The sequence below is a fragment of the Penaeus chinensis genome, chromosome 23 (assembly GCF_019202785.1).
Source record: "Penaeus chinensis breed Huanghai No. 1 chromosome 23, ASM1920278v2, whole genome shotgun sequence".
Taxonomy (NCBI): domain Eukaryota; kingdom Metazoa; phylum Arthropoda; class Malacostraca; order Decapoda; family Penaeidae; genus Penaeus; species Penaeus chinensis.
In genome coordinates this window covers 5,264,840-5,278,090 of record NC_061841.1, presented here as the reverse complement: position 1 = coordinate 5,278,090, position 13,251 = coordinate 5,264,840, and the positions used below count along the sequence as shown (strand labels likewise).

Here is a 13,251-nt window from a genome sequence, read left to right as displayed (position 1 = left end):
ACAACAACCACAAGAATAGTTATAATAATAATAATAATCATTATAATAATAATGATAATGGTAATGATTATAATAATAAAATAATGATAATAATGATGACAGTAATAATGGTGATAGTATTAATATTGATAATGGTAATGATAATAACAATAATAACAATAATAATGATAAAAACAATAATGCTAATAATAATAATAATGATAATGACAATAAAATAATGATACTAATGATAACAGTAATAATGATGATAATATTAATAGTGATGATGATAACAATAATAATAACAATAATAATAAAAATAATAATAGTAATAATAATAATAACAATAACAGTATTAAGGTTAACAACACCAACAACAATAATAATAATAGTAATAATGATAATAATAATAATAGTAATAATAATAATAATAATAATAATAATAGTAATAATAATAATAATAATAATAAGGGTAATAATAATAATAATAATAATAATAGTAGGGATGATAATAATAATAATAATAATAATAAAATATTAATAACAGTGATAATAATAATAATAATAATAACAACAATAATAATAATAATAATAATAATAATAATAATAATAAAAATGATAATAATAGCAGTAATAATAGTAATAATAATAATAACAACAGAAATAATGATAATGATAATAATAACAATAATAAGAGAAATAATAATAATGGTTATCATAATAATGATAAAAATAATAATGATGACAATGATAATAACTGCTAATAATAATGATAAGAATATTAATGGTAATGATAATAATGTATAAATCCTAGTACAAATTATAATGATAATGATTATGATAACACTGATAACAGTAATGTTAATAGAGTAATGATAACGAAAATAATGATGGTAATAAAGATTTTGATGATAAGCATTACAATCGTGATAATAATAAAATCAATTTAGTAACAATGATAAATGGTAACAGGTAAGGGCAATAGCAATAATATCAACGACAAAAGAAATAAAGGGAAAAAATACCAAAAAATAAGCTACAGGTGGCACATTGAATAGCAGTAGCAAATAGCAATCCATGCTGTCTCCAAACAACAACGGCAACACCCAATATGTAATTATCAATTTATATGTGGTAGATTGAGAATGGGAATTATGTATATAATATTTGTAGTGTCATACCATCCGAAAATTGTTATAGAAAATAGATTTAAATCTGAGCGCTCAGAACACATGGCGTATTACATTCGAATATGTAGTTTTTGGTCAATTAGCCACTGCCTTGATACTAGTTTAACTGAACTAAATGAGAATAATAAGCTATCATATACATGACGAAATAAAATAAGAAAAGAAATATGTAAAAGACGTACCAGCAAATTCGAGTTTCAATGAAATTCGTAATAAATTTGATTTGACTTTAATTGCATATAATACAATAAACTGATGTAAGTAAAAATACAAAATATTCAATTAATACATAAACCATTAACCAAAACCTTTAGAAAAATACTAAAAAAATAAATAAAAAGAGCTGGTTGTCGCCACCGCCAAGAGATGGCGCTGGCGACACGCACTCTCGTTCCCGGGAAAAGAAGGAAACAAAACAAAACTTTTCTGTGAAGTCTCTTATTTCTCGCCAAAATGAAGGAGGAAGTGCCCGTTCTGGAGTATGGAGACGTCGCTATCGAATCCAGGGGCATGATGGTTCGTGTGAAATAGTCGTTTTGAGGGTTTTCGGTCTAAAAATGGAGGAATGAAGGAGAGATAGAGCGGCTTTTCTTCCGCTCACATGTGTTGACGGATGAATTCTCTTTCATGCTCCTTAATAATTGTTTTCCTGTGGAAGTAGATGATTAGATGGTTTATTACCGCATTGGCCTTAATGTGATGTATTTTCTAAGTACGCCAGTATTCATAAGAAGGTCCATATTAGTACATGTCTTTGATAATGGGAGATAAATGCGCAATTTTCTTAAATTCGGATCTAAGAAATTCCATTTTTATACCCATGGTTATCTACGCTGTCATTAACGTTTACATATACTCTCCAAGGAATGTTGTATTGTGAAAGGTCTCGAGATTTCTGCCAATGAGAAATCGTCAAAAGATAATGAAATTCTAGCGATCCCGACTCCCCAGGACTGATTAGCTCAAGAGTCCGGTAATTCTAATTAATTCTACCTAATTCTACCTAATTATTCTCAGTTAGCTCAAGAGTCCCGTAATTCTGTAATGTAAAACCAGGAGCATTGTCTCCACCTTGTAATGCACGGCAAGCCGAAACTCGCAAGCACAGAGTGGGCGTTCCGAGATCCTTTTTCCTTTATTTGTGGCATTACTGTTCGTGTCTACAAATTATTTTCTGTACCGACTACTTCAGCTTTTTGTCATCTTCAAGAATCTTGTCTTCGATTTTCCCTAGCTTGGTGCGTCCGTATTGTCAAGATTAATAGCGACATGCCAATCATCTACAGCAACACTATTGATGTAACAAGATTTACCGCCAAATAACTGAAGTCCAAGTTCTATTGTGTGAAAATAACATGGTGGTGATTGATTTACTTATCTTTGCTAAAGAGCCTAATTCATGGAGTCTTTCTTTCACCTGTATTAGTTTAATTTTTGGGATATTTGATGGTGCGAGTGGTGCTTTCCGTGATCTTTTTTCCTTTATTTGTGGCTTTATTAGTGTCTGCAAGTTATTTCTTGTGCCGATGACTGCAACTTTTAGTCCTCCTAAGCTTAGTGCATCCATACCATAAGACTAACCTAATTTATATCATAATTATTATGGCAAGTAACATTGCTATATGATGTCTATACAGTAGACATCATATCCATTGATATTGAAGTCATCAGTAGTAGCATTGGGCGGCTTCTACTTAGAATTGCTTATAGAATTGGTCTTATAAAGGAACAAGCCAAAAGTAGAAATTTCTATTCTTTGAAATCATGTGATTGTCAAGGCCATCCATATAGATGCTAAAGATAGTAAATTTATTTATGTTGTTACTACTAATAATTCTATGATGATTAGATTGTTTATCATCTGTACTGACCATTTATGTACATTAGTTAAGTTAATCTTTACAGTATGAACTCGCTAAGCTAGGGCAAATTGAAGATGATATTCTTGTAGAGGACAGAAAATTGCAGTTAATAATTTCTAAGTACCGCTCACTGACTAAGTCTACTCTGTACTCCAAGGTTTCAGCTCTATCTTGCATACCAAGGTGAAAACAATGTTTCAAAATCTTTATCCAAATAATAGAATGTTAAAGGAAAGTTACTTTTCTATTGAATAAATGATATCTAATGGTGAAATGGATATCACTTTTATAGAGCATATTTTGTTGGATTGTTTGCTTATGATTTCATTTGACTTCTGTAGATAATAGGCTGATTAATAACAATGGTTGAGGGTTACAGATATTGTCATGTTGTTTGCACTACAAAGATATTCATAAGAAGTGTTGCTGGTCACATTAGCTGAATAGGAAATAGGTTGTATGTGGATATTATATATCTGTTTCCATGTATTCCTTGGCAAAGTGACTTCCTAATTGAATAGTTGACCTTTTTGTGATATAGAGAAATTATATATATATATAGTTGCTTATATGAAGTCTCTTGTCTGTGTATTACTAAACTTAATCAGCAATTAAATGTTTTTTTCTAGGTTCCTGTGCGTTTAAAGCTCAGCGACCAGGGAATCACATTCAGAAATGTCAAGACAGGGAAAGTGGAAACACTAAATGCATCAGATATTGAAGTTGTGAACTGGCAGAGACTTGCAGGTAGCTATGGGGTCCGTATCTTCACAGAGAATGGCAGTCTGTATCGATTTGGAGGTTTCAAGGAAGCGGTAAGTTTGACATTTGTTACTGTTTTGGGAGAAGGGTTTATTTTTTTTATTAAATAAGAAAGTAATTCCATGAATATGTGGGTGTTGTCTCATTATTATTATTCTCTTTGGATTGTATATAGAGTAGTATATCAGTAGTGATTTGTGTATTATCATGATTACCTTTCTCTCTGAACTTATGTAAAATCATGGTTGTAATTTAGATATAATGTTTTTACATTATTGTATTGTTAACATTTCAGGAGCAGTCCAAACTGGAAAAGTTCTTCAAGAACACCTACAACAAAACCATGTCTGAAAAGGAGTTTTCAGTTAAGGGCTGGAACTATGGCACAGCTAAGTTTGAAGGAGCTTGCCTCTCCTTTGAGGTGGGCAACATGCCTGCTTTTGAAGTGCCAATTGTTAATGCCTCAGGTTGTACCACAGGAAAGAATGAGGTTACCTTAGAGTTCCACCAGGTTAGTCTTTGAGGGGCATTCTTGTTGTTGGAGTGAAATGAGAGCATGATTGTCTTCATTTTTTAATGTGGAATTGTTGTATGTAATTTGTGTATTACATAAAACAAATTGTGTGTAATGATTGTAGTGTGGAGGTTTATAATTCATGGGATATTTGGTCGGTGCTGGTGTTCAAAATGACAGTTGTGAGGAGATATATTCTAAACTGAAAAGTAGCAAGGAAAGATTATTATTGTAGCATGTATCAGTTCATTTAATATTCCAAATGTTCCCTTGACTCCATCTAGCACGACGATGCAGCCATCAACCTAATGGAGATGCGCTTCCACATCCCATCCTCTGAGTTAGCTGGCGATGACCCTGTAGAGAACTTCCAGCAACGAGTCATGGCCAAAGCCTCGGTCATCACAGCCACAGGAGATGCTCTGGCCATCTTCAGGGAGGTCCAGTGTCTTACTCCTCGGTAGGTTGTTTGTTTTTGGTTTTTGATTTGCTCAGTTTTGCAACTGCAGATAGTGAGAGAGAAGAGGAGGTTTTAAGGAAAAAGGGTGAACTATTGAGTGTGTAACATGTTTAAAGATTTTAAGTATTATGCTACTGTATTGATATGTTACTTGTTATTCACATGATAAGTTATTACTAAACTTACTTTATTGGAGGTAATATCGAGGAAAGTTTTCCTTTCTTTTGCAATTATTGCAAATAGGAATGAGTCCAGTAATACCATATTCTCAGTAATCTGTGCTCTGGTAAAGGCAAACAGCTCACCATGCATATTGAAGCAGAAAGATGCCTTCAAGTTATTTCTTGCCAGAACATATCCATTATTATTACTATCATTATTATTTATTTCTTTTATATGTATATTTTTTTTCACAAGACTTAGCTGTTTAAGTATACTCAGACTGTGATTATGGCCTTATCTTTACTTTATGCAGATAGGGACCATTATTTTATTGCATCTCCCTCTGAGAATCATTATGTAACATAGCCTTCTCTAACCCTTTTCAGAGGTCGATATGACATCAAAGTTTATCCTTCCTTTATCCAACTCCACGGTAAGACGTTTGACTTCAAGATTCCAGTCCAGACTGTCTTGCGTCTGTTTCTTCTACCTCACATGGATCAGCGACAGCATTTCTTTGTGGTAAGAGTCTGTCATTGATGCTTTTTAATTGTTAAATGGCAGTTGTTTGTTTAAAGTTTGTGATTGATTGACCCATTGCCGCTAAGGAAAATGAATAAAAAATGGGGAAAATGCTGGCCTATTTTTAAACATTTTGTGAAATGTGTCTGTACATAGATGGCTCTGCTAGTGCTTAGTCACAAAGGAGTCAATTAGTAGACCTTGTGACCTTACCTGATTTGAATTGGCGGGAAAAATGTATTTTTTACTGGTGCTATGAATATCGATGGTGTTATTTTTATTATAAACATTATAATTACTAAAATGTTATAAACATTAGTAACAACTAACGTAAAATATTTTCGTAAATCAAAGAAAAGGGTAAATGGGCGAGACAGGCAGTACTCGTAATTGGCTCATTGGTGATTTAGTACAAGTGTAGCCATCTATGTGTAAAAACAATTAAACAAGTAAACTCAGTGGCATGTACATACATGCCACATACATACCATGTCCGTGGCATGTACATACATGTACGTACATACCATGCCCGTCGGCAGTGGATTAATGATTTTTGTGCCCAAGTTAAGCCTGCTTTGTATTTACTTGTCATAGTTGATTTGGTAGAACAAAGAAATCTGTTTTTGCAAACAGAATGAGTTTTTCTTTATATGATTTTAGGATATCACTTAGGAAATAGACTTTACATGTTCATTATTTTGTTTTTTATTTTTCCCCTCTATAAGGAGTTGATGTCTTATAAGGATTATAAGGATTACTGAGTATGCTATCTGTTAAAGTTTATATTTAGGAATGTAAAAGTTGCAAGAATAATAATCAAACTCCATATCTTCTTTTGTTTTTGTGAGTGTTTTATTATTATTATTTTTACAGTTCACACATATTTGATTTCCTCAATTCTACACTGTGATGAATATTTTCCTTTTCAGGTGTCCCTGGACCCACCCATCAAGCAGGGTCAGACACGCTACCCGTACCTGATTCTGTTGTTCTCTGGTGATGATAGTGACACAATTGAGCTGCCTTTAACAGAGTAGGTTTTTGTTAATTACTTTTTAGATTAGAGCACAGTAAAAGGAAAGCTAATATTTCATATTTAAGCATAATGTGTTTTCTTGAAAAATATAGGAATAAGTGCATCAGAATTGCATTTCTGTTTCAAATTGTCTATCATTATCTTCCTGCATCTAATTCCTTGGTTCTTCCACCCTAGGGAGGAATTGCAGGAGAAGTATGAGGGCCGCATGGAGAAAGAGATGACAGGTTCACAGTTTGAGCTCATCAGTAAGATCTTCAAGGGTCTCTGTAACCGCAAGATCGTCACACCTGGCAATTTCGTTGGGTAAGTGCTGGGAGTAGTTTTTAGGTAGAAATGGGTTGTAAATTAGCTAAGAGGAGAAGAATGTGTAATTTTATTTTATTCTTCTCAGTTCATGAAAGGATTTATTTCTTTATAGTCTCCATGATCAGATCATCTGTTTTTCACTGATGAAAGTTTTGTGTGATTTTTCTCTTTTACACTTTCTTTTTTTCCTGCAGTTTTCCCCCATTTCATCTCAGGATGTCTGTTCTTGAAGAAGTTAGATAGAATAGATAAAAAATAAAATCCACAACTTCTCTTTACTCTTATTTTTCCTCCCAAACTAACATTTGCCAAATATCCTCACCTTTCTTTCGCAGTCACTCAGGAACACCTGCCATTGGTTGCTCCTACAAGGCTGCTGCTGGTTACCTATACCCACTGGAGCGTGGCCTCATCTACGTACACAAACCACCTGTTCACATCAGATTTGATGAAATTATCTCGGTTAACTTTGCCAGATCCGGGTCCACCACAAGGTCTTTTGATTTTGAGGTAAGCTGTAAGGAATACTTGAGCATGTGAGTAAAGTGTATGGAAATGGTGGTGGTATGGTGAGATGATATTGCAATTGATACAGCTGTATATTTTCTAGACTTGTATTTTATAGTATTATTGTCATATTTGTGTTATAGTTTTATTAACAATTCCAAGTACTAAAGTTAACATGAAATTGAATTCACATCAAGTTAATAGAAAGAAGGAAATTTAAGTACCATTAAAACATTTCTACATATTGATTGATTTGCTTGTCAATAGATATTGTATAATTATTTTATGAAAAACCAGTTAACCCCTTCCTGACGGGGCATGCTGTGAGGCATCAAAACAAACTGCTCGATCTGTGGCGTGCGGCTGTATACCGCAGCGGCACACCAAAGTGCTACGAGCCGGTGATTTGGCTTGATGTACCGAACTCCCACGCTCAAAGTCGGCGTGTTGCCATTGATCTCCAGAGCGTAGATTTTTTTTTAGTTTTCTTCACCCGTCATAAATGGACCAGTAGGACCTTACATACCCATTTTTCTTATTATCATCATAAGTATTAAAAGCTCACATAGTTTCCCTTGTTCTTAGGTTGAGGTTAAAAACGGAGTGATTAACACCTTCAGCAGTATTGAAAAGGGAGAATACAACCGCCTCTTTGACTATGTGAACCAGAAGAAACTGCGAATCAAGAACAGAGGAAAGATGGTAAGAGAATTCATTCTGTTTTGGTGTCCTGAGTGTTATCTTTATTCTACCAATAAATTATTTAGGCATACAGGTAGCTTATATAATATCTTTTCAGTTTGATTTATTTTTATGATTAATTGACCGGCTCAGTGGAAGTTTGGTCATAGAATAACATGTTCTGGGTTCTTTCACTGTATGGCAGGGTACAGTCAGGGAATGAGTTAAAAGTAGCCTTTTGATTGTTTATAGAAGTGTCTTGAGGTGGGAAGGAAAGGTTCCAAGTTCTAGTCTTAATCTTTAATGATAATATTTAAGTGTAAGCATGAGAGCAGGAAGGTTGTTAGCTTTTTTTTTTTCTAAGAGATGAGGCTTGATTTGGCTCCTATGTCACTCTTTCTTACTGACATATTACCTCTCTCTCAGGTATATTCTAGACATGTGAGTATTCTGAGATACAATACTACTTAGTACATCTCTCAATTTTAAATATCATTTACAAGGCAGAAGTCAGTCAAGTGATACATAGTTAGTTAAGGCATCTCTGATGATGTACTGATGTGCCAACCTCTCTCTTAGGTATATTCTAGGCATGTAAGTATGAAAATGATATTTAAGCAATTTCTTCGTGCTCCTGTTTATCAGTTCTTCAGTTTTAACATTCAGTAGATATAGTGTTCAAATTACAGCACTGAATATTTGAATATTGTAGTGTGCTAAAGCTTTTTTTTTTTCCTTCTTTTCTTTTTGATATTTGCACTTTTTATCAACTAAGTGATTTTTCTAATGTCATGCATGATGTTGCTATTGGGCTTTATTTTTTATTTTTGAGATATTCTTGATTAAGTTCAGGATCAACTTACATGATGGGTATATAAGAATGTTTATTGATGGGATAAGTCACTATCATCCAGTGAGAGAAAAGCACTTTAAAGAGGTAACATAAGTACATATTGGCCATGTCTTAAGATCAGACCACTTACATGTGAACTGTTTTTATGTAATCCATTTTAAAATTGTGGTACTTTACATAATGTTAGACAATTCCCAACATTTCTTCCCATTTATCCCCATTTTACATCTTTCTGACTGTATTGTACAATGCCTGAGCAAAGGGAGCAGAAAGTGGGAAGATTAACCCCTTTGATCCAGATGACGTGACTATCACGTTGTGAAAAAATTTGGTTTGAAGGGTGGATGACATGGGAAAATTTGGCTGTGGGCCAGGGTGACGCAAACTTGCTGTCATGAGAGTTGAAGCTGAACTCTGTTGTGATGGCAAAGACTCGCCACAAGTGCACAAGCCTCTTGGAGGCTGAATAGATTCATTTGGCATTAGAAAGGGGCTTTTCCATTGTTTCCAATAATAAACGTGTAGAATGTAGTGTCCGTGAACCATGAATTGAAGAGCGCTGGCTTTAGGGATGACACTATTTTCATGCTCAGCATCCTATTCCTTGCTGCTGTGACTGGTGGCACAGGTTGTATTACAGAAAATTTAATATTACTAAAAAAAAAAATTACATAACAAAATGTTACCTACTATTATTAATCTTGCACTGAGTCATATTGTCATCTAGAGAGATGATATGGAATCTGTTCAAGGAAACAGTCTATTACAATCTGGATAAAGCAAATCATATGTCAAATATAGACATTGGAAAATGGCAAAAAAAGCTAAAAATGCTCATACATGAAAAAATAAAAAAAGCATTCCAAAAGGGAGGCATAGAGTCTGGTCACTGCCCATGATTGTTCATGCTCTCCTAGCCTATAAGCCGCGCACTCATCACAGCAGCCGCTCACATAAGTTTAATGCCCGTGTTTGGGCCATGTGATTGCCGTGAAGGAACTGGATCCAATGGGTTAAACAGGAAAACTGATGAATTGTTAAAAAATGGAAAGGTGAGAGATGCTAATTCTCTTGATCCCTTGATTAGGAAATGGGTGGCAGGAAAGATGACTTCGATGACAGCGATGCAGACGAGAATGATCCCTACATGCGACGTGTTCGTGAAGAGGCCAAGGAGCGTGATGATGACGACGATGAGGGATCCAGTGAGGATGAGGACTTCGCACCAGGAGAGGAAGGAAGCGATGTGGCAGAGGAGTGAGTCTTTGTTTCATCCTTTCAAGATTCATTGCTACATTGGTTAAAGTAATGCTAATATGACAGGTAGAGAAGGGGAGAAAAACAGGGGTTTTCTTCTGTTCAAATATTTGAACGTTCATAAATGGTATTTACGTCAAGGGATTTGAAGAATATACCTCACTTGCAATTAAAGTAGTGTCCACAATAAAGTGAAAATTAAAACTGATTTTAATATGTGAAATGTAGATGTTTATATAGATGTATTGATTTATTAATCCCTCAGTAACGGTATTATAAGTCTCTTGGTGTCATAGACTCTGGTGATTTCTGGCAACTGTCCAGCCACTGGGAGTGGGAGTCTGCTATATGTAGCAGAACTTCGTGCTCGAAGTGCTCTAGTGCGTCACACGCATACAGCCGTACCCGGCAGATTAAGTGGTTTCTAATGACAGCTATACACATGACCCGGCAGTAACGGGTTAATTGACTCCTGTTTATCTTGGATTTCTGGTATGTCCTGGTATAGTTAAAAATTATAACAATATGGTTTCAGGTATGACAGCTATGCTGGAGACAGCAGTGATGACTCAGATGCAGGAGATTCTGATGATAGTGGAAAGAAGAAGAAGAAGGAGAAGAAAGAGCCAAAGGTTTGTATGTGTGTGTGTAAAAATGGAAGATTAAAAATCTTGGAAGATAATTGCTTTCTTTGTGCTTTTATTTATTTTCTCAACGATTTTTCTTCACACACTTATATCAAATTTTCCTCAGAAACCTAAAGCGAAAACAGTGTCAGAGAAACCACGCAAGAAACGACAGAAGAAGGAGAAGGACGAAAACAAACCAAAACGAGCCCAGTCGGCTTACTTCATCTGGCTGAATGAACACCGAGAGCAGATCAAGAAGGAAAACCCAGGCATCTCGATCACCGAACTCTCCAAAGTGGCAGGGCAGAAGTGGAGGGAGCTCAAGGACAGGAAGGTGGGCTTTTTAAGACTCATTTAGTTTTATTTATTTGGACTTATTGTTTATATTTTTTTCTTTGTTGTTATTGTTAGTATTTGTTTATTGGTTTTGACATGGAGAGGGAAGAAATTTGCACATTTCAAGATTGTTGTCAATAAATATTGAATGGGATGGGATGAAAATTACATTGAAATAATTTCTTTCCATTCACTCCTCTCCATCCCCCACCCAATAGGAATGGGAGGAGAAAGCAGCAGAAGCCAAGAAGGAATATGAGGCAGCCATGAAGGAGTACAAAGCATCGGGAGGAGGAGCGCCCCCAGCCAAGGCCAAGAAGGCTAGCAGTTCACCCAAAAAACCAGTAGTGGCCTCACCAACCAAGGCTGGCTCTGGTGGTGGATTCAAGTCCAAGGAGTATATCGACGACGAGTCCAGTGAGGAGGAGAGTGCTGGCGACAAACCACCCAAAAAGAAATCCAAGAAGGAACAGAAGTCCAAGAAGAAGGTAAGGATCATAAGATTTTTGTTGTGGTTCTCCTTGACCCAACTGGCACGGATGGCAAGAATACATGCAATGCCCATTGTAATATAAGTTTATTTATTGTACTTATACATACATGGCTTTACAAGTGCTTAGTCACCAAGGAGTCCGTTATTAATCCTTACCTATCTTACCTGTTTACCCTTTTGACTTTCGGAAAGGGTCTTTTGTATCATTTCATTGTCTTAAATGTTACCAAGATTTTAAAAACAATTTAATCATCATAAATATCAATAACAATAATAACAGAATTGATATCAATTGTTAAAAAGAAAAACACATTTTCCCACCAATTCAAGGAATGAGGAAATCAGATCAGTCACTAGGGCCTACTGATAGACTACTTTCCGGGTGAGCACATGTGGAGCCATCTGTATGTAACAAAATTCACAAAAAACTACAGGGGGCAGAACTTAAATCCATGGTGGATATGGCACCAGTGCATGTCCCTCACTTATCGGCCTCCTCACAGGAGCAGTCAATTGCCAACCTTTAAATCAGTGGTTAACCAGTAGTATTGTCATTATTATCAATCTTATAATCATTGTTATTACTTTTATTGTCAGAATGCTAAACCTGGACAGCTATTTTTGACAAACATGTCAAAAATACCTTTCCTACAGGAATATTAAATCTGAAAGTAGCCAGTCTTTTGGGAATTAGTTGTGTATGTGTGAGAGGGGAGGGGGGTGATGATTACTGTTACTAATTTCTTTAGTTTGCTATAGTGTTATAAATGTAATTTTCTTAATTATTTTTGTACAAGTATTCTTGCTGTTATTACTGTAAGAGTTGACAATTTTACTTTTACCAAAGCAGGAATCCGAGGACGAAGAGGAGGAAGAGGAGGAAGAGGAGGAGGAGGAAGAGGAGAGTTCAGAGGATGAATCTGGGTCTGATTAGGTTACATTAACCTGAATGTGATTTTAATTTAAAGAACATTTTATTCTTAGGCGGCGAGTATTTGTGTAGAAATCTCAAGAATTTGTAAAGGACAGATCATTAATTTCCAGTGCACAGGATGTCAAGACTATAGGTATTTTAACCACTTTGAAGGTATCTTTGAAGTTCTGTCAACATTCCTCATATTAGGTATATGGCTGTCATACTGTAAATTTTACAATGATATAGCTGCACTTACGATTATTTTATTTTTATCCAAAAGGAATAATCTTCTTTTGCAACATGCAGAAGTTTGGATCCATGTACAACAATAATATAGTTTCATAAATTTAGTGTTCTGTTGTTTAACCTTCAATTGCCCAAAGTTTGATTGGACAATAGGGAAGATAAGAATTTGATCATAAATGATATTTATAGTTTAAAGTGAAAACAACTATATGGACCAATTTTGACAATCAGCTTATAAAAAGTTGTTACTAAATAAAAAATAGGGTTTCCAGAGAAAAAGTGATCATATCCTTGGCTTAAGAAGCTTGGATTTCAACTTTTTTCCCATTAGTGTTTAGATGGCTTGTGTTTTCAAAAGAAGGAAAGTTGTTGGCCAAGAGGAGAAAATAATTCTGGTGCTCATTAAATCTCTGAAATGTAACTGGGCTGGTTGGACAGGTCCTATAATTATTTTCTTTGAACCAGACTTAGATAAACAAAAGAAAAATTGTTTAACTTGTCCATAAATCCATTCAGTTTTGCAATATATTTATTCAC

General features: G+C 34.8%; 1 protein-coding gene across 2 annotated transcripts; it reads left to right on the top strand.

The window, feature by feature from the left end:
• Nucleotides 1-1,537: 1,537 nt before the first annotated feature.
• On the top strand, nt 1,538-12,818 carry LOC125037290 (FACT complex subunit Ssrp1-like). Of its 2 annotated transcripts, none has more exons than XM_047630354.1 (14): nt 1,538-1,685; nt 3,661-3,846; nt 4,089-4,304; nt 4,592-4,767; nt 5,316-5,451; nt 6,381-6,484; nt 6,665-6,793; nt 7,132-7,306; nt 7,889-8,005; nt 9,925-10,094; nt 10,630-10,726; nt 10,848-11,057; nt 11,278-11,547; nt 12,403-12,818. In XM_047630354.1, exons 1-14 carry the CDS (start codon nt 1,623-1,625, stop codon nt 12,484-12,486), a joined length of 2,133 nt encoding a protein of 710 aa, XP_047486310.1. In that variant the 5' UTR covers nt 1,538-1,622; the 3' UTR covers nt 12,487-12,818. The 2 variants fall into 2 exon arrangements, with proteins under 2 accessions (XP_047486310.1, XP_047486309.1); XM_047630353.1 differs by having other exon boundaries at nt 12,400-12,818.
• The last annotated feature ends 433 nt before the right edge of the window (nt 12,819-13,251 follow it).